The following is a 19,490-nucleotide window of genomic DNA, read 5'->3' as shown; positions in this document are numbered from 1 at the left end:
TGTTATCCCTGCATTGTCATATGATATAAATATGTTTTCTGAGCAATGAAATGATGAGCAAAACTGACTGATGCTGTCAGAAGGGGGTCAGTGTTGGTTTAGAACGCTGTGTATCAAGTGCCTAGCTATGTGTACTGCTTTCTGTGCTCTGGAGCTCTCCTGTGTGTTCATACAGAGCCATTACATTGAAATAAGGTGTTTCTAGGTTGTCTGTTCCAGAGTATGAGTATATTACTTTATATGTATTTACTTCTAGGGCTTCTTTTTGCTTGTGTAGAAGTAGCCTATCTATGACCTGTCACAACTCTATATAGATACACAGTTATCCTCCCTGACCTTTTCAATGGAACAATCTATAAGAGCAAAGGAAACTGTAAAAACACTAATTACTTTTTATGTCATCTTCAGATTGCCTCTGAAAATTCAGAGAGAGAGAGAGATGTGTATGAAGAACTTTTGACTCAAGCTGAAATTCAGGGAAACATCAATAAAGTGAACAGTAGGTATCATGCTGAAGTAATAGTCTTAATTAAAAGAGTACTGGAAAACAATACCTCTGCTTGTCCTTGCTTTCTGTAGTGCTAACAAAAGTGGAAGGCAGCTGCCCTGTTTTTCTGGGGGTTTTGTGTGTTTGTTTTACTTGGTTTGTTGTTTTTTTGGGTTTTTTGTTTGTTTTTTTAACTTCTTATTAGTACATAATTGTAAGCTGAGTTCATTTTGGCTTCTGTTACCCTTCATTTAGGAAATGGATTGTCCGTGTTGCTGCCCACCCCCTCAAGTTTTTCAACTTGAGTAATGCATGCTATTTCCCAACTTCAGCCCCTTTTTCAAAGTACTACTTTGCAGTTGACTTTGAGAGTCTTCCATTTGGATTGCATACCTAATTTGCTGTCTATCAGGTCTAAGAGTATTTCTTTTTGAGCAGTAGGTTATATAAACCATGAGACTTCCTCATTTAATGTTTCTCTCAAAACTCTGCTTTACTGTTGCTAGCACATGCAGCCATATCAAAGATTGACCTAGCTTTGGAACAAGGAGATGCATTAGCACTGTATGAAGCTATGGCAACGCCAGCCCTGGGACTCCGAGGATTGCTACGTGAAAATTGTGACTGGTATTTCAAGCAGTTTCTGAGTGACAGACAACAGAAACAGGAGGTATGGAAAAGTCTAGATTACCCTGATCCAGGAGGTTTTCCCCCTGCCCCCCTTTACCATACCACTGCATACTAATCACTTGCTAATGACCTGCTTACAGTTTAGTGTTGGTTTGAAAAAGTTAACACTAGTAGAGAGAAGCATACAGTAAGCATGTATATCATTTAGTTTTCATCTCTGCATATGAAAGGCCAGTATAATGCTTGTATGTATGTATATATAATTAAAATACTTTCACCAAACCTTAAAATACTAACTCACATTTGTATAGAACCATTGTAATATAGGTGTGTCATCCCTCTCATTTTACTATTATCAGTGCCCAAATGTGGATATTTGTGTTGCAGAAACACCTGTCAGAGAAGCATACGCTACTTCCACTGTGCGGAATACCACTGTACACTATTTGTAGACGTGGTGCTTGGGGACATAGTTTAGTTGTGGACTGGGCAGTGTTGGGTTTATGGTTGGACCTGATCTTAAGAGCCTTTTCCAACCTAAATGATTCTATAACTAAGGTTAACCATAGTTTCTCATTTCAAACAGAAAAAGGAAGCATACAAGAGGTGGATGGAAGCAGGGTCAGGTGTCTTGGGAGGAAGACTTACCCCCCTTAGCAGAGGAGGATCAAATTAGGGACCATTGAAACAACTTGGACAAGGGAGCTGGTGGGCTGCCTTCGTGGGTGCTGAGGGAGCTGGTCTGTGTGATTGTGAGGCCACTCTAGGCAGCCTCTAAAAGTTGAGGGAGATTGGGGGAAGTTCCTGAGGACTTGAGCGTGAATGCCACCCCAATGTCTTGAAGGGCAAGGAGAATCTAGGGAGTTATAGGTCTGTCAGTCTTGCCTCGGCCTCTGGGAGGATGATGGAGCAAATAATCCTGGAAGCGATCAACAAACATACAAAGGACAGGAAAGTGGTTAGGAGTGCTCAGTGTTGGGTATTTGAAGGGGCAGTGATGCTTGACCAATCTAACAGCCTTCTGCAATGAGATGACTGGCTTGGTAGATGAGAGGAAAGCAACGGATGTATATCTTGACTTCAGCAAGGCTTTTGACGCTGCATCCCATAATATCCTCAGACAAACTGCTGAGGCATGGGCGAAGTGGACAGCGAGGTAGGCTGAAAACTAGCTAACTGCCAGGCTCAAAGGGTTGTGATCAGCTGTGTGATGTCCAGCTGGAGGCCAGTCACTAGTGCTGTACCCCTAGGATTGGTACCGGGGCCAGTACTAGTTAACAACCCACTAATGGCTGTAAAATGGGACGGAGTGTACCCTTTGTACGTTTGCAGATTGTACGAAACAGGGAGGAGCAGTGAATACACCAGCAGGTGGTTGTGCTGCTACTCAGACGCACCTCAACAGCTGGAGGAATAGGCCATTAAGAATCTCACCAAGTTCAACAAAGACAAATGCTAAGCCCCATGCTTGGGAAAGGAATCGCCTCACGCACAAGTATGGACTGGGGATACACTGGCTGGAAGGCAGCTTTGCAAGGAGGATAATGGGTCCTGGTGGACAATGACTTGACCAAGAGCCAGGAATATACCCTTGGGGTAGAGGAAGCCAGCAGTGTCCTGGGACGCCTTAGGAAGAACCCTGTCAGCAGGCTGAAGGAGGTGATCCTCTCCCCTCTACTTGATGCTGGTGAAGACCACCGCTGGAGTACTGCTCCCAGTTCTGAGGCTCTGCAGGACAAGAGGCACGGACATACTGCAGCGAGTCCAGTGAGGGCTGAGAAACTGATTAAGGGCTCAGAGCATCTGACGTGTTGAGAGAGGCTGAGAAGGCTGGGGTTCCGCATGAATGATGCGAGCTGAGGGGTGTGTGTTGCTGTTAGTCCCTTCTGTGAGGGTACAAGGACTTCCACAGCGCACGGCCCTGCAGCTGTTGTTATTAAGAAGATTTGTCACTTGTCTCTGAAGAAAGATCTTCACAAGCTGTGTTTCTTTGGACCTACAATTAAGACAAAATTGGAAAAGCGGGGACTTCTTAAAAACGTCCTGCCAAGCTTCAGCATGGCAGAAACTCTCCATAGCTGCCCAGAGGTGTCTCTAGGGAAGATTTTTACCAGGTTTTTTAGGAGCCACAAAAAACAAGTTCAGCCATTTTCTAAACTACAAAGTCAGATTGCATGTGTTTCCAGAACGGTCTTGTTACATAAATGTGGTCTGTTGGTGCTTTTGGAGAATTATCATCTTTACCGTGTAAAGGTGTAAAATGGAACATCACTGTGTCACTTCATGGCAAACTATGCAAGTACTAATTTCACTCTAGCATGCAGCTCATGTACAGGCAGCCTTTTCCAACAAAATTGTCTCCTTTGTCTTAAATGTGTTGTAATTCTGGAAGCTGGGTCTTTCATTGCTGTGTTCATGGGACTGCACTTCTAATACCGTAAAAGCTATCAGGCTGTACGCATACGGCCTCTCACCATATGAGTGGAGAATCTGGTTTGTCTTCCTCATGTGTGCGGTGTCCTTTGCAGAAGCTATGTGGCATTAAGAGTGTTTTAAGGAAGAGCTGTTTTTTGTTGATTTTTTTTTTCTTTCATTTTCTTTTCATTGAGCTATTTGAAATTAATAAGCTGACATTTTTTGACCCTTGTGGTTTCTTTTTCTCTCAGGCTGGCCTTACAGGTCCTCTGCAGAAGGAAGAGTTGCAGCTGGGAGTGGATGCTGCTAACAGGGCAGCGCAACAGTATCAGCAAAGTAAGGATCAGCAGAAATTATTGCAGCAAAGTGACCATGAATGTCATCAAAAGGATGAGACGGCACAATATTTGGGTCTATGTGGGGATATGTGAGGTCTCTCTCAAGCTGTTACGAATTTTCTTGAAGTACTTCACAGCTGCCAAGAACATTAAAGAGAGGCAGTTGCCCTGTTTATTTGTAGTGTATTTTATCCTTCTCTTAAAATACTGCTGGAGATAAGAGCATATAATTTGAAATACTAAGAATTGTGGAGCTTTTGCGTCCACCTTGAATAACATCTTTTTCTAGGATGCTTATGTGATTTTTTTTTTTTTTGTGCTGTGGAGCTGTAAAGGAAATCTGGATTGCTCCATGAGGTGTGAAAGCTAGGTTACCGGCTGACCATTGACGCAAACCTTACTTGGTTTGAGCTACAGAACCTTTAAGTGTTTCTGAATATCAGGTAGCAAATAAAATGCAGATCATAATGGCTGTTTATTTTGATGGATGCTTCTGACACCATGCAGAACTCTTTTCTCTTTTTTTTTTTTTTTTTTTTCCTTTTTTTTTTTCCTGGAGAAGAATGTTCAGTTCTGGCTGTGCAGGAGCAACTAGTTCAATTTGTAATAGGTAGAAAGGAGTCTGCTCGAGATCTGGGGAGAGGAGTTTTAGAATACAAGAGGAAAATAGCGAATGCCTAATAACTAGGAGGCTACCTTCAACGTACCTTAGTTGTTCAGCATGGAGCTCAGCGTTTGTTTACTTGTGCTATTTTAAAGTTGGCCACTGCGTACCCACTATAGAGTGCTTGTTACTGCCTCAGGCAGGAGAGACGCGGGGTAGATGTGGGCAGGAAGAAAAAGTTGCTACTACTCATCCATCCAAAAACTTGCAATTAGAAGGCTTCTTACTATCAGAAGACTGAAACTGTGAAACAGTCCTTTGATAACGAGTAAAAAGGTGTATTGGTTTTAAACATGAGCTTTATTTTAAAGAAGGCATTATGTATTTTGGTTGCCTGCAGTAATGGGAGACTAGGTGGGGAAGCATGGATCGAAAAGCTTCGCTCATTTCCTGCAACTAAGGGAATTATCCCTTTTCTTGTTAGCTGTCTGATTATTGAGTAGAATAAAAGCGTTCTTGTTACTGGGGACTCGACCGTCTACCTTCCTCGTTCTTTATGCTACCTCTTTGAACTTCTAGGGCTGGCAGCAGTAGCCAGAATTAATTCTGCAATTCGAATGGGTGATGCTGAGAAGACTGTGGCAGAACTGATGAATCCAGAGGCCCAGTTACCAGAGGTTTATGTATTTGCTGCAGACCTTTACCAAAGGGAGTTGGCCACCTTGCAGCAGCAGAGCCCTGAAGTAAGGACCATGTTCTCTCTTATTTCTGGAAGCTGGTATGGATCACTGGGTCTACCTTGTCTGTTTTGTTAAATATCTCTCTGCAACAAACCTGTCTTGAATCTTCTTAGAACTGCTTTGGTGTTCAGTCTGTTCTGACGTGAAGTTTAATCCCTGAATCTTGAGCTACTTGGCCCTGTAAGATTCTACTTCAATCTTTTACTTGGTGTTCTACCTTTCTTTATGGTTCTCATCTTTCTGCTTCTGTGTCATAAAGGTTGTCCCTTTGCTTTCTTACATGTCTGTTCTGACAACTGTTCTGTGTTGTGTGCAACAATAGGTTGTAAAGAACGCATGGAATTAATTTGTTGTCCTCTTCTGTTGCAGGGTAACCTCACCCATCCAGAATTATCTGTTGCTGTAGAGATGCTGTCTTCTGTGGCCCTGATTAATAGGGCTTTGGATTCAGGGGATGTGAATACAGTGTGGAAACAGCTGAGCAGTCCTGTCACTGGGCTTACAAACATTGAGGATGAGAACTCTCAGAGGTGGATATTTCAAGAAGTCATGTCTGTCCTTGATGTTGTTTACATTCTGTGACTTTCTGAACCTTTTTTCCCCACTTCACATTCTTTCTACGTTATTTCTTACGGTATTGATCCAATCTCTGTTGGCTCTCCCATCTTGTTTTTGCGATTACTGTTCTTGCTGGTCTGATTTCTGTGCTGTCTCTCAACGCTTTCTCACCGATTTCACATTCAAGCCGTGTTGTGATGCCATTAGGTTGTTGCTGGTACTACGCCAGCTCACCCACCACGTTCTTTGCCCTGGACTCTCGTTCAGCGTTATAGTGCTTTTGTCTATTTGACAATTTTGCCTGTTTTGTTGATGCGTCTCTTTGGACTGTTTCGCATTTGGGCTGACCATCCTGCATGCAGCCTTTGCTCTTTCTTTTCCTCCTCTCTTTCACATTTGTTCTAGTTTCAACCCTTGTGTTACCTCTTACACTTTGTGTACAATTTTCGTGTTGTGTGTCCCTGGCCAGCTTGTTGCAATGTGATGTATGTTGGTTTTGGCTTTTGTTCTTTGACAGATACATCGATGATTTGATGAAGCTGAAAGCTCAAGCACGTGCAGAAGGAAATGAATTCATCACATGGAATGATATCCAGTCATGTGTTGATCGTGTGAACATAGCTGTGCATGAAGAACATGAAAGTAAGTAAGATCATGCTAGGCTGATCCCAGCTCATAAGGAGTGATAAAACGAGGTGTATGTCGATGCACAAAGTTACTGTTTGACTTGTAGTTGTGTCATACATTAGATATCTAAGAAGATCTTAGTTATGAGCAGGACTTGGTGGTCTGTAGTACGAAAGGTGTTGACAGCGGGACCGCTAATGGCGATCAGGCAGTCAGGAGTGTTCATGGCATTGAAATCAGTATCTCCAAACACGTGATTAGTCCTTCTAATGCAAATTTGAACCACTTTTGGCTGACAAAATGCATTGTCTGCTGTCAGTGCCTAGGACTAGTCTAGAACACTTTCTAATTTTGCTTCAATCCCTCAAATTTAATGAAAACTAATATTAGCAAAATCACTGAATTAATTTTAGCCTAGTCTTGGAGTACTCCGTCCTGCTTCCTAATTTGCTGTATTCAGTAGAAGTTACTTTTCTTAAAGTCCGTTCTCTCTTTGGCTGCAATCTCTGCTCCTTTCAGGTTTTCCTCTTTTCCCTTTGTGGTTCTTCTAGTTCTGCATTGTTTTTAATTTCTGTTTTTTAGTAGTGTTATGTTAGTAAGTGTCTTTTAGCGGTGGAAATGATGAAAACTTCAGTAAAACAGAAAATTGGAGTAATTCTTCTTTCTCTAAGACATTATTAGTTGAATTAAAATCCACAGTAGAGATAGAGGAGTCCTTGAAAACAGCACAATTAAGCAAACCTATTCTTAGGTAGGTCCTTGTGAGGTTCTCTGTCAGGTGGTTTAATTTTTATTAATTTTTTTTCAGTTTCGTTAAGGGATCATTGTTTTTGGCTATGACCAGTGCTGAAACCTCCTGCATATGGCAGGTAGCATGACATTTGCTTCCAAGCCATCTTTGTAATGTTTAGCTCAAAGCCTTGCATCGTAAGACGGAAGAGATTTGTCACAAATGTGGAGGTGATGATGAAGTTTATATTGTACACGGAGACAAACAGGTGTCTTCTACCACTTCTTGTTGTGTAGTTGAGTTGTGTTCCACCTTGAAAAGAGCTTATACTCTAGAGAGGGTTACATTTTAATTTAGAGCCTGCTATCTCGATTAACTTTGTTTCCTGGATCTCCAAATAGACATTGGGTTTCCTGTTCGGGTCAGGTGAGCAGATTTGTTGAAACCACACAAACACACACCGAGATGCTAGCTTCATGTATCTCTTCTGTGTAAGAGGTCACAGCAGAAGTCTGAAAGTTTGTGTAGTCCCAATCCCCTTTCTTATAATGCTTCTTATACTGTAAAAAAAGGTGCAGAAAATCCTGTAATGAGATAAGTTGTTCTCATGAGGAATTTCTTAATTAGTTGGTCTGCTTCATATCTGCCCTTATGCAAGGACACCTTCTATCTCCTGAACAAGTTAAATGAGTCTGAGAAGGTCCTCAAGGTATACAAGCATAGAGTTTTTAATTTCCTTTATCCTTGTAAATAGTTTCAAATTAAAAAAAGCTATCTAGTGAGGAACTGGAACATGCTGCTGTTCCATGGATTAGTCTTGCCATGCCCGTATTGGCAATCTAGTCAGAGACAATTACTGCTTAGATTCTGTGCCCTTTCCTAAGTCTAACAGTTACCATATCTGCTTTTTGACAGAAACTATGCCACCATTTTAGTGATCCTAGTCCTTGCAGTGTCCTCCACTACATTTTTCACTTACCTCTAATCAATCCAAATACTACCTCTTTCCTAAGAAGTTCTGGTTTTCATGTGAACTTTTGTTTTGTATTCTTTCCTGCCTAGAAAAGTCACAGTCTCCAGATACATCAACTGAAATTGGAAATCCCCACGCTGATCTCCTTACTTGCTTTTATCTAAAAGATCTTGTTCTGCACTGGTCAAACCAGATTTTAATTGATCCTTCTTTAAGCAGGGAACTGAACCAGATGACTTGTAGGGTCCATCTCAACCTAAGCTATTTTGTGGTTTGCAGGAGATGGTTGCTGTATGTAGGGCCATGTGTGAGGTAGACTCTGCATTTAGCGAACTATATTTTTGTTTGTTTTTATTTAGCTGAATGGTAAATTTTACTGTGCTTGAATAGCACCCACATCTCTGATAATATGGCTAATACTACATATGTTTAATAAAAGAGTTTTCTAAAATATGAAGAGACTGTATTTTTAAATGGTATTCCATGCAAATCTTTAGCTTCATGTGATTTCTTTCTAGAGTAGCCAGAACTTTGGAAAACCATAACCTGTGAACTCTGGCCATTTGGTCTTTGATAATTCTCTCCTAGTGGCTCTGAGCTGGATGTCTGAGGACTCAGTTCTGTCCCTGCCTGTAGTCTCCCTGATTTTATTAAATTTTTTTTATTGCAATGCTCAGGCATTATGATTACTATTAAGATGGAGAAAGTCTTACTTTCTTTATGGGTAAATAACATTTTCTGTTAAACGTATTGCAGTTCTCAGCTGATACTTGGTTTAGGAAGGGCTAACTGCATTTTTCTTCTGAAACAATGCTTATGATTATTGTTGACCAGAAATGGAACTTTGTATTTCTCCCGCTACATCTTCGTCCCTAGGGATTTTGGCAATTGGTCTTATCAATGAAGCTCTGGATGAAGGGGACAGCAAAAAGACTATTCAAGCCTTGCAGATTCCTGCAGCAAAATTGGAGGGTGTAGCCCCAAAGGTAGCACAGCATTACCAGGATACACTACTTCGAGCCAAGCGAGAGAAAGCACAGGTGAGTGCAATTAAATGCACCTCTTGAAAAATCTTTACGTCTGTGTAACTGGCTTGTTACTGGTCCTCAAAGCAGGGAATCAAAACTGGAAGTGGAGAGCTGGACATTCTGCATACCATCAACTGATCTTACCCAATGAGTTTGAATCTTTCTATACTGGAGAAAGATTTGCAGCCAGACCGTATTAATCTTCATGAACTGCAGAGATGGGTACAAGGATATTAACTGCACGAGATGACTTTTTACAGCTAATCCCAGGTCCAGAATGAGATACATATATTTGTGCTAAGAAATAGTATGCCTCATCTGTTTCTGCAGGGAGACCACATTCATTCTAGGAGTTCTGAACTTCTGACTGTTTCCTGCAAGCTTAAGTTGGGTTTTTTTTGTATTTTATTGTTATTGTAGGCATAATTTTATATGGTAAAAAGAAAGTTCCTGAAAGTGAAAAATCTGTGATAAGTTAGAAAAAAGAAATGAAGCAAAATACATGCTACTAGCAAAACATACCGATGCCTGTTGTTTACCCAGTGACACTTTCATTGGTAATGATTTTTTTGAGCCTTAGTTGTCTGTCTTATTAGCCGGGAACTTCTACCTACTTGTACATAGTTGCCGCTTTCACTAACTGACTAAATGTGAAGATGAAGATGGGGAGAGGAAGAGCAAGTCTCATCTTCCAGGTTTAGGAGAGAGGATGAGAGTGCGCGTCTTTGAGTAGTGTGGGCGGGATACTGATATTTTTACTTTTTTTATTCTCATCTATTTACAGAGTAGCAGACATCTGCTTTCAGTGGTTTGAGGGTGGTTTGTGGGTTTTTGTGTGCTGTGGAGCTCATTGCTCTAATACTAACACAAAATTTTGCACAATTGTGTTGACAGGATAGCAGTAGCTGAAAACTGTATGAGTTTCTGATGAAAATCATTAAGCAGCTTCCCCCCAAGGGCCCTGAAAGGGTTAATGTTCATCAGGAACCCATTTTGTGCTGAAGCATTTCCTCCCGCTGAGTCAGAATGAAATAATGAACTCTTTTTAGTGTGCGCTTAAGCTTGTGCCAGCCCATGCTGGTAACTTCTGAGCTGGCGTGAAATGGCCTTATTTAGGCATATGTTCGTTTTGGGGCTGCTCCCGGCAGCGTGGCAGCACTGTCAGGGATCGAGAGATTGTATTATAAAGTAACACTGTGGGGAAAATAGTCACTATCTGAAGTCAGCTGTTACTAACTAGTGATTTCCATACTTCGGGGCTGAGAGGGATTGTAGTTCACCACAAGATGTTGTTCAGTTGCTTATGTGAATGGGGAGTGCTGTATGATGCATATTTTTTCGTGTGGTGAGTAGAGAGAGGAAAAACCCAGTAAATCCTGTAGTATGTTTCGCTGTGTGTGCCTTCCAGAAAGCCTGGAATGGTAAATCTGTAGAAAAGCACGGGATGGTTTCGGTACTCTTGGGGTTGACTTCTGGTGGAGATTGCAGTAGAGGAAATTTTCTTTGATTATTCTCCCCCACTTAGAAAACACAGTTTTGCTGTTGCTGGTACTTTTGTGGGACTGATGAAACCTGCCCATGAGAGGCACGTTGGCCTCCTGAATGAGATCCATTAAACGTGCCACTTGACCCTCCCAAATAGTGGGAAAAACGTGGAGGGCATGTAAGGAAATGTTCATTTTCAGCCTGGCCCTAAAGCTCTCGAACACTGTAAATAGTGGCTCTTTTGTGCAGCGTGACTATTATTCCATACCAAAAGTAAATGTTTCCTGTGTTGCCTTTGTGCGACGGGAGTTGTCGGAGCGGTGGCAGTTGCGTCTTACCATTTCTTTCAGTAGTTACCTACAGGAAGCAACAGTGGGTGGGGAGAAGCTGTGCTTGGCAACTGCTGGGTCATTGTTCTTTATGTATATTTTTGGACTTGCTAAACACTTGTCTACTTTCCTCTTCTCAAATTTCCGTGTGTAACGATAGTTGATTGATTTTCTTCAAATCCCAGCCAAAATAACAGGACACTGTATGAGTGCTGCTCCTTGACGAGCAATCTGTTAAAACAAAAACTTAAAATCAGTTTTGCCTGCTGTGTGTACACCCAGCCCAGTATGAACGATGCTTTTTGGTTTGCTGGGTTGTACAGGCCTGTGAACTTCCCTGGGCAGACACAAGAACAGCCTGATGTGACATTCGTTACCTGAGAGTTTTTAGGTTCTGCACACAGATGTGCATCAGCAGGTTTTTGTTCTCTTTGTAGCCGCGTTCTCTCGAAGGATTAACTTGTGTTCCTAGAAAGTCATGTCCTTTTAGCAAGTCCAGCTTTAGGACTAACTGGTACCAAGTCCTTGGCCTTGTGTTCTCTTTGCTTATCAGAGTGACTCCCATTGACAGAATTTCTTCTTTGTTCCGTTTTCTGGGAGGAGGTACCGAGCCTGGTAATGCCATAGTAGTCTGCAAATCACCAGTGCACACGCTGTCCTTGTCTTGGAGTCAGTTAGAAAGACCAAAATGCTTCTTATTCCCTCTGATACGCAAAATCACTGTATAGCCCGTTGTTGAGTATGGGTTATTCTACTTTGCAAAAATAGTGATACTTTTCTCCTCATGCTGTGTATATTTTTCTCATCATATTCTCTTCAGGACACACAGGATGAAACAGCTGTGCTTTGGCTAGATGAAATTCAGGATGGGATTCATAGGGCTAACAAGGACACAGAGGAGTCGGAGAGATGTAAGTATTGTCACACCATGTTGCAATTAATCCCCATTATCAACTAAATACTGGTTACTTAAGGAAAGGTTGGGAGCCTGAAATGTCATGTAAATGTGGCAAAGGGAATCCAACACACTTATGTGCTTCTAGGGTAGTAATTTTTCTTTCAAGAGTGAGTGTCAGATTCTTCAAATATTAATTTCTTATCTTTGGGGAGGTTATGCCATTTTTGCAGTTTTGTGTGTGACCATATTACTTCATTGGGCAAATCTCTTCTCAAATTGTTTGTCATTTGCAACTGATGGTGCGTGCCTGTGGGTGGTTAGTTAGCTATGAGAACGTTCACATGCAGAATTTAAATGGTGTTTTCCAGTGTGCATTATCTTTTGTTTGTGTGGCACGCTGTCTTGTCTGGGTGCTATTATTTCTAGACTAGCTTGCATGTTTTTCAAATGCAGACAATAATGCACATCAATACTCACCTTTGCTCCTTAGCGTGCTTTGCAGATGGACTGGCTCACCCATCATTACATCCCAGTTTATATAATGATGTCATTTCTGTCTCCAGAAACAACGAAGTAATTGCTACTCTTTGCTTAACTTGAGGTTTTTTGGTTTGTTTTTGTGCGGGGTTTTGGTGTGTAGTGTTGGGTTTTTTTGTTGTTGTTCCTGACAGAAGCTTTCTGTTTAAGAAAACACGAGGATTTTTAAAGTAGTCTGATATATTCTAATGGCCTGTTTTCTGCATATGCTGTTTGTTTGCTTGGTACTGCATGCTTCAGAGAGCTTGTTTTTATATACTTTTAAAATACGATATTGTTCTCTTTGCATGTGTTCTACATCTCTAATTTTCTGTTACATTCAACATTTACACCTGCTTGCTTTGCTTGATTTGTACAGTATTAGTAAACTGATTGTTTTCTCTCTTTATATTCACGTTATAATTTTTCTTGATTCTGTTTCTTCATCTCTGGTGTGCTGATAAAATGTCTTACTTCCCACTTTCAAAACCTTTTCATTGGACAATAGGCTGATGCTTATAGTTAGTCAAAGATGCACAGTCAGTCCCTTCTGATTTTGCTTTGAACAGACAACCATACTGGAAACTGAAAAGTTTCATCTGAGTCTGGAATCTGGTGCCTTCTGAAACAGGCTGTCCAAAGAGACTACAGAATCTCTGTCCTTTGAGATTTTCCAAACTCTGTCAAAGTCCTGAAGCTAGCGCAGCTTTGGGAAAGGGATTGGACTAGATTGCCCTCCAACATGAGTTCTTAATGAATCTGTGTATCAGATATGCAGAGTTTCTGGCATGGTTAACTCCTCTTGTCCTTTCTCTGTTTGTGCACAAGTGAGCTTGCTTTTAAATTCATGCCTTGTCCATTTGTATTCTTTATCTGTAGCTGTTTTAGAAGAGACAAAAATCAACAAGTTCACAAAAAGCTTTCTTTCAAAAGACACGATGCGTTTGTGTCAGAGCCCGTTTCAGTTGTTTTTAACGACATTATTTGGTCAGAGAATTGCCTTGTCAACTGCCTTTAAAAAAAAAATAAAAATGTGAGGGAGTAGGTCAGAGCGTTACCTGCCTGTCTTACTGTCTGTTCCCAGCAGTACCAGTGCCATTTTTTCACCATTTTCCTACCCACTGTGCACTTTGGCAAAGCAGCAGCTTGAATGTTGTCATGCCAAGGAACGTTGGCCAAAAGCAGGATTAATGTATGTGCCCTTAAACCTGAATAAGATCTTCAGACACCCTTATCTGTCCATGTATGAACACGCATTTTTGCCGTCTTACCCAGTGCTGACAGTGACTGTATTTTGTGTTTGCTCTGTCAGTGCGATTCCTGTGCTTTGTGAACGTGTCTAGTTGAGTTGCATTTCTGGAGTAGCCCTGCAATGATATGTTGCTGTTGTTCTCTTCCTCTGCCCCCTGTCTTTCCCCAGTCAGGTTTCTGACTTGGTTGCAAACTTCTCCATACTTCTTTTTCACTAGGGATGGATGGTACTAGTTGTTGAAAAGGCCACTTTTGAGTTGTGACTGTCCCTGCCAGAGGGAACTGCCTTAAGGAATGTCAGAGGAGAGCTAAAATTTATTGAGAAATATTGGTGGTAGATCAGCATCACAGGGGGACTTGGGGCACACAAGTGATGTGTTGTCAGGTGCAGTACCACCTGTGGCTGGACACTCCATACTGGATAGGCCTTTATACTACAAGTTGTCTGATGCTTTTTATTTATATTTTGTATTTATAGACACTTAAATGTTTGTATATGTACACACAGAGGAACTGTAAGTGTGTGTTCCTGTTGCCTTGCTCTGCTCTGTCATTTTGTGTTTGCTGTGAATTACTGAGCCCCTGAATGCCAAGATAACCTGGTTCCTTATGTTATTAAAGTCTCCTTAGGAATTCTGGCCATTAACGAAGCGGTAGACCATGGTGTTGTTAGCCAGACCCTGAGTGCCTTGCGTTCACCTGATGTTGGGCTGTATGGAGTCACTCCAGAATGTGCCGAGACGTATCAGCGAGAGCTGTCAGAAGTCAAGAGAAGAAAAATGGCAGCAGGTAAACCTCAACTAGCTAACTGTTAGTGAAATAAATTCAGGATTATTGCATGTGGAATCAGTACCAGAGGTAAAAAAAGCCTCTGGGGAGGAGTCTTGTGTTACAGGTGGCAATTGTGGATGCTTTGTGAACTAAGGCTTTACAAAAAGTGAATAGTAGAACATTCTCTGCTTGTAGAATGTGTTGTGTTTAGGTAGTTCTTGCATGACATCATTAGGGGCTTGGAAACAACATTCCTCCTCTTGCTTAGAGAAAGGAGTATCTGTATGTGTGGATTTCCTAGTTGTAACATTTATCTGTGGGAAAGATAAGACGCTTGTGTGGTTTGGAGACTTACACTGCAGTTTCTGCTCTTAGGGGGCAACGGCAGTGAATGGGTGAAACACTGGGTGAGAGGAGGCTATCATTATTATCATAACCTGCGGACCAAAGAGGGAGGATGGGATGAACCAGCGGAATTTGTGCAAAATGATACACAGCTGTCACGGGAGGAGATACAGGTAGGATAGATAATGCATGCTCTTTCTCTGAAAAGTTGATGTTCCCGTCGTTCCTATCCTTAATGCAGCTCTGAGAGAATGCCTCAATGTTAGTCATGTTAACAAGCTTAGTAACTCATTACACTGGGCATCATCAGATTGTGCGTGTCAAAACTCCTTGTCCCAATTAGAAAAATTTGTCCTGTTGGTAAAAAGGGTACAGGGCCATGGTGTGCTGTTTATTGAAAGACAAACTCGAAGTCTCTTAATATGGAAGGCTGATGTAACATCCTGTTTCTTGGATCTCCATTCTCTTTCTGGCTCTTCTTCCTACCATGATACTAATTCAGAGCACCATATCTGGAGTCACTGCAGCATACAACCGAGAGCAGCTCTGGCTGGCCAATGAGAACCTAATTACGAAGCTTCAGGCTTGCTGTCGAGGATATCTTGTTCGCCAGGAATTCAACTCAAGAATGAATTTTTTGAAGAAACAAGTCCCAGCAATTACTTGCATTCAGGTAGTGATATTCTTTAATTATGTTTTAAACTTGTACCCTGCAGTTGTTTTCAGTACGCAAGCTCATTGACAGTTTTTGTTCAGTTCAGTTACAGCGCAGTTGTTTTCACATGATTTTACAAAATATCTGAAGGCATTTCCATCTCCCAAAGAGTTTTGGTTTATTATTTATTTTCCATGTCATATACAATCAATAACGTCTTCTCAGGCAGAATTGGAGAGAGAAAAACTTATCTGAGGAAGCTTTACCTATAATTTTATTACCAGATTCAGTGTGTGGTGAATAGGGCAATATGAAGTGTGCCATATGTCTTCATGGTGGTAATACCATGTGATGCGATTCCTCCAGAACTGAAGACATTCATAGAATCGTTTAGGTTGGAAAAGAGCTTTAAGGCCATAGAGTCCATCCGTTAACCCAGCACTGCCAAGTCCATCGCTAAACCACGTCTACATATCTGTTAAATCCCTCCAGGGCTGGTGACTCAACCCCTTCCCTGGGCAGCCTGGTCCAGTGCTTGACAACTCTTTCAGAAAAGAAATCTTTCCTCATATCCGATCTAAACCTCCTCAAGTTGCACCAGAGCCATTTCCTCTTGTCCTATCACTTGTTACTTGGGAGAAGAGACAACCCCACCTGCCTACAGCCTTCTTCCAGGCAGTTGTAGAGAGCGATAAGGTCCCCCTGGGCCTCCTTTTCTCCAGGCTGAACACCTCCAGTTCCCTCAGCTGCTGCTCATAGGACTGGTGCTCCAGCCCCTTCCCCAGCTCCGTTGCCCATCTCTGGACACGCTCCAGCACCTCAGTGTCTGTCTTGTAGCGAGGGGCTCAGAACTGGACCCAGGATTTGAGATGCAGCCTCAACCAGTGCCCAGTACAGGGGGACAGTCACTGCCCTGGTCCTGCTGGCCACACCGTTTCTGATGCAAGCCAGGATGCCGTTGGCCGCCTTGGCTACCTGGATGCGCTGCCGGCTCATGTTCAGCTGGTTCCTGACCAGCACCCCCAGGTCCTTTCCAGCTCCTCTGCCCCAGCCTGCAGCGCTGTGAGGCTGGTGTGACCCATGGGCAGGACCCAGCACTGGGCCTTGTTGAACCTCGTACGGTGGCCTGGGCCATCGGTCCAGCCTGCCCAGGTCCCCCTGCAGAGCCGCCTGCCCTCCAGCAGGTCAGCACTCCCACCCAGCTGGGTGTCACCTGCAGACCGAGGGTGCGCTTGGTCCCCTTGTCCTGACCTGAACCCTGGGGAGCACCAGGTGTGCTCGGCTGCCAGCGGGATGTGACTCCGCTCCCCACCGCTCCTTGGGCTCACCCGTCCAGGCGGTGTTACCCAGCGGACAGAACGCCTGTCCGAGCCATGAGCAGCCCGTTTCCCCAGCAGAATGCTGTGGGAACCACTGGCAAAAGCTTTACTGAAGCCTGGGTAGTCAACATGCGTGGCCTTTCCCTCATCCACTACACGGGTCACCTTGTCAGAGGAGATCGGGTTGGTCAGGCAGGACCTGCCTTTCATGACCCCACGCTGGCTGGGCCAGAGCCCCTGGCTGTCCTGCACGTGCCGCGTGACGGCACTCAAGGCGAAGGGCTCCATGACCGTCCCCGGCACCGAGGTCAGGCTGCCGGGGCTGCAGTTCCCCAGATCCTCCTTGTGGCCCTTCTTGTGGCTGGGCGTCACGTTTGCTGACTCCAGCCAGCTGAAGGACCTCCCAGGTCAGCCAGGGCTGCTGAGAAATGATTGCAAGTGTCCTGGTGAGCGCTTCCACCAGCTCCCTCGGTTCGCCTGGGTGGATCCCATCCCGCCCCATGGGCTTGTGTGTGTCAGGGTGGTGTAGAGGCCGCGGACCATTTCCCCTTGGATTACGGGGGCTTCCTGCTCCCCCTCCCTGTCTTCCAGCTCAGGGGGCTGGGCACCCCGAGAACAACTGAGGCAAAGGTGGCATTAAGTACCTCAGCCCTTTCCTTATCCTTTGTCACCACGTTTCCCCCCACATCCAATAACGGATGGAGGTTCTCCTTGGCCCTCCTTCTGTTGCTAATGTATTTACAGAACCTTTTTTGTTGTTGTCTTTTAAGGCAGTAGCCAGATTAAGTTGTAGTTGGGCTTTGGACCTTCTGATTTTCTCCCTGCATAACCTCATGGCATCCTTGTAGTCTAGAAGTCATAAAATCTTTTTTCCGGAGTTCCGGAAGCAACATGATTTTCAGTATTCCTGAGTAAGATTATTCTTCCCTTCAGATTTGTCCAGGGATTTGGAGGATTGAGGACCTGAAAGAGATGGTGGGGTAATTCAGCATGAGGTTTGGTGCATTTGCAGGATAGCAATGAAAAAAATCTTTCTCCGGTGTTGTAACTGAAATGTGTGCAAATTAAATAGATGCTTTGCACCCTATTACCACTTCGTTATTTGAGCTCTGTGTGTGTGTGTTTGTTTCTGCCTAAGTAGCATGCATTCTGTGTGTATATTTGAAAAAAAACCACAACAAAACCCCCAAAATGACTCCCAGCCTATTCAAAGTAACACTCCCTTCAAGTGTAGTCCAAACTCTTGCCTAACTTCTGTTCCAAGCACCAGTAGCAGCAAGTCTGTGCTGAAGGCTTATAATGTTACATCACTGTTCTCGCCAGCAGCAGCATCTAACACATAATCCTCATGTAGAACAGTTTCTGTCAGCTTGACTGTTTAGTTACATCCTTCGGCTCCAGCTGTGCCTCGGAAGGCCCAGGCTCTTCACGGAGGTCGTTCCTGTCTCTCACCAGTACAGCTGGTGAAGTAGTTCATGCTTCACACTGTCTATTTCATGAATAAGATAAGCATGTCTCCCTCACCTTTTACATGGCCAGAAGGGAAGTTGGAAGCTGAAAAGCAGAAAGAAGCTCAGATTTGTAATTACTTCTGTTTAATTAGAAAAATGTGCCTTTCTGTTTTCAGTCCCAGTGGCGTGGCTACAAGCAGAGGAAGGCATATCAAATCCGTTTGGATTACCTGCGAGCGCAAAAGGATCAAGTAGTGAAGGTAGTGAAGGCTCTGTGATGAGTTTTTTGGTAGACCTTTTGGGTAAAGAACTTTGTTGGAAAGGTTTTTATCTGAGTATTTTGGTTACCCTTCTATAGATTCAATCAATGACGAGGATGTATCAAGCCAGAAGACGTTACAGAGATCGCCTGCAGTATTTCAGAAACCATGTAAGAGGCTATCTTGTTAAATTAATTTAATACCCGACTTTTGTACTCTTTCCAGAATGAGGTCAAGTGCTTATTTTATTCTGATTTTTTTTTTAATCCTAGATAAATGATGTTATAAAAATTCAAGCCTTTATCCGAGCAAACAAAGCACGAGAAGACTATAAAACCCTCAGTAAGTATTCCCAAGAGGATAAAACTGATGTGCCTCGAATCTCCATTTGCCAGGGAAGTTGCTAGTGTGATGTATAACATCAGGACAGTTTTGAAGAGCGATCGGGATGAAGTTGGTAGGACAGCGTGGAGAGTAGGTGGTTCTTGAGGCTGAAGGAAAAATTGATTCCAGCTGTTGCTTTTGCTGCTGAAAAATTGAGCTGTAGCTTTGCAGTTAACTTTGGTGGTGTGGACTACTCTAGGCTGATACTGACTTTGCTCTTTACTATTTGTTTCTCTCATGATTTACTTAAAACAAGAAATCCAAAATGTCAGAAGCTGTTCAGACATTGTGGTGCTGATTTTATTCTGGTTGCTCCTTGATCATAGAATCATTTAGTTTGGAAAAGATCTTTCAGATCATAGAGTCCAGCCATAAACCTAACAGTGCCAAGTCTGCCACATGTGCTGTTTAAACATAGATAGATAAGGCATGTATTCACTTCTGTTTCCCATCCCCTGATGTTTTCTTACCTATTTTTAGTTAATGCTGAAAACCCACCTATGGCTGTAGTTCGGAAATTTGTCCACTTGCTCGATCAGAGTGACCAAGATTTTCAGGAGGAGCTTGAGCTAATGAAACTGCGTGAGGAAGTTGTAACCTTGATCCGATCCAATCAGCAACTGGAAAATGACCTCAATCTCATGGACATCAAAATTGGTCTCCTGGTGAAAAACAAAATTACATTGCAGGTAGGAA

The 19,490-nt window shown here is 42.9% G+C and overlaps 1 protein-coding gene across 4 annotated transcripts in view; it reads left to right on the top strand.

Annotated features, from left to right (window-relative positions):
• IQGAP1 (IQ motif containing GTPase activating protein 1) overlaps positions 1-19,490 on the top strand; it is an 80,259-nt gene that overhangs the window by 32,361 nt on the left and 28,408 nt on the right. For all 4 annotated transcript variants that reach the window (XM_040602023.1, XM_040602022.1, XM_040602021.1 and 1 more), the window contains 15 exons: positions 409-499; positions 994-1,157; positions 3,784-3,868; positions 5,054-5,217; positions 5,584-5,744; positions 6,290-6,414; positions 8,979-9,142; positions 11,765-11,855; positions 14,231-14,398; positions 14,756-14,898; positions 15,228-15,398; positions 18,327-18,410; positions 18,509-18,580; positions 18,683-18,752; positions 19,275-19,483. In XM_040602023.1, the coding sequence (XP_040457957.1) occupies positions 409-499; positions 994-1,157; positions 3,784-3,868; positions 5,054-5,217; positions 5,584-5,744; positions 6,290-6,414; positions 8,979-9,142; positions 11,765-11,855; positions 14,231-14,398; positions 14,756-14,898; positions 15,228-15,398; positions 18,327-18,410; positions 18,509-18,580; positions 18,683-18,752; positions 19,275-19,483 (1,962 nt within the window). The remainder of the gene's footprint in view (positions 1-408; positions 500-993; positions 1,158-3,783; positions 3,869-5,053; positions 5,218-5,583; positions 5,745-6,289; positions 6,415-8,978; positions 9,143-11,764; positions 11,856-14,230; positions 14,399-14,755; positions 14,899-15,227; positions 15,399-18,326; positions 18,411-18,508; positions 18,581-18,682; positions 18,753-19,274; positions 19,484-19,490) is intronic.

The sequence above is a fragment of the Falco naumanni genome, chromosome 7 (assembly GCF_017639655.2).
Source record: "Falco naumanni isolate bFalNau1 chromosome 7, bFalNau1.pat, whole genome shotgun sequence".
Lineage (NCBI taxonomy): Eukaryota > Metazoa > Chordata > Aves > Falconiformes > Falconidae > Falco > Falco naumanni.
Note: the sequence above shows the minus strand (reverse complement) of the source record. Positions and strands in the feature narration are given on the sequence as shown.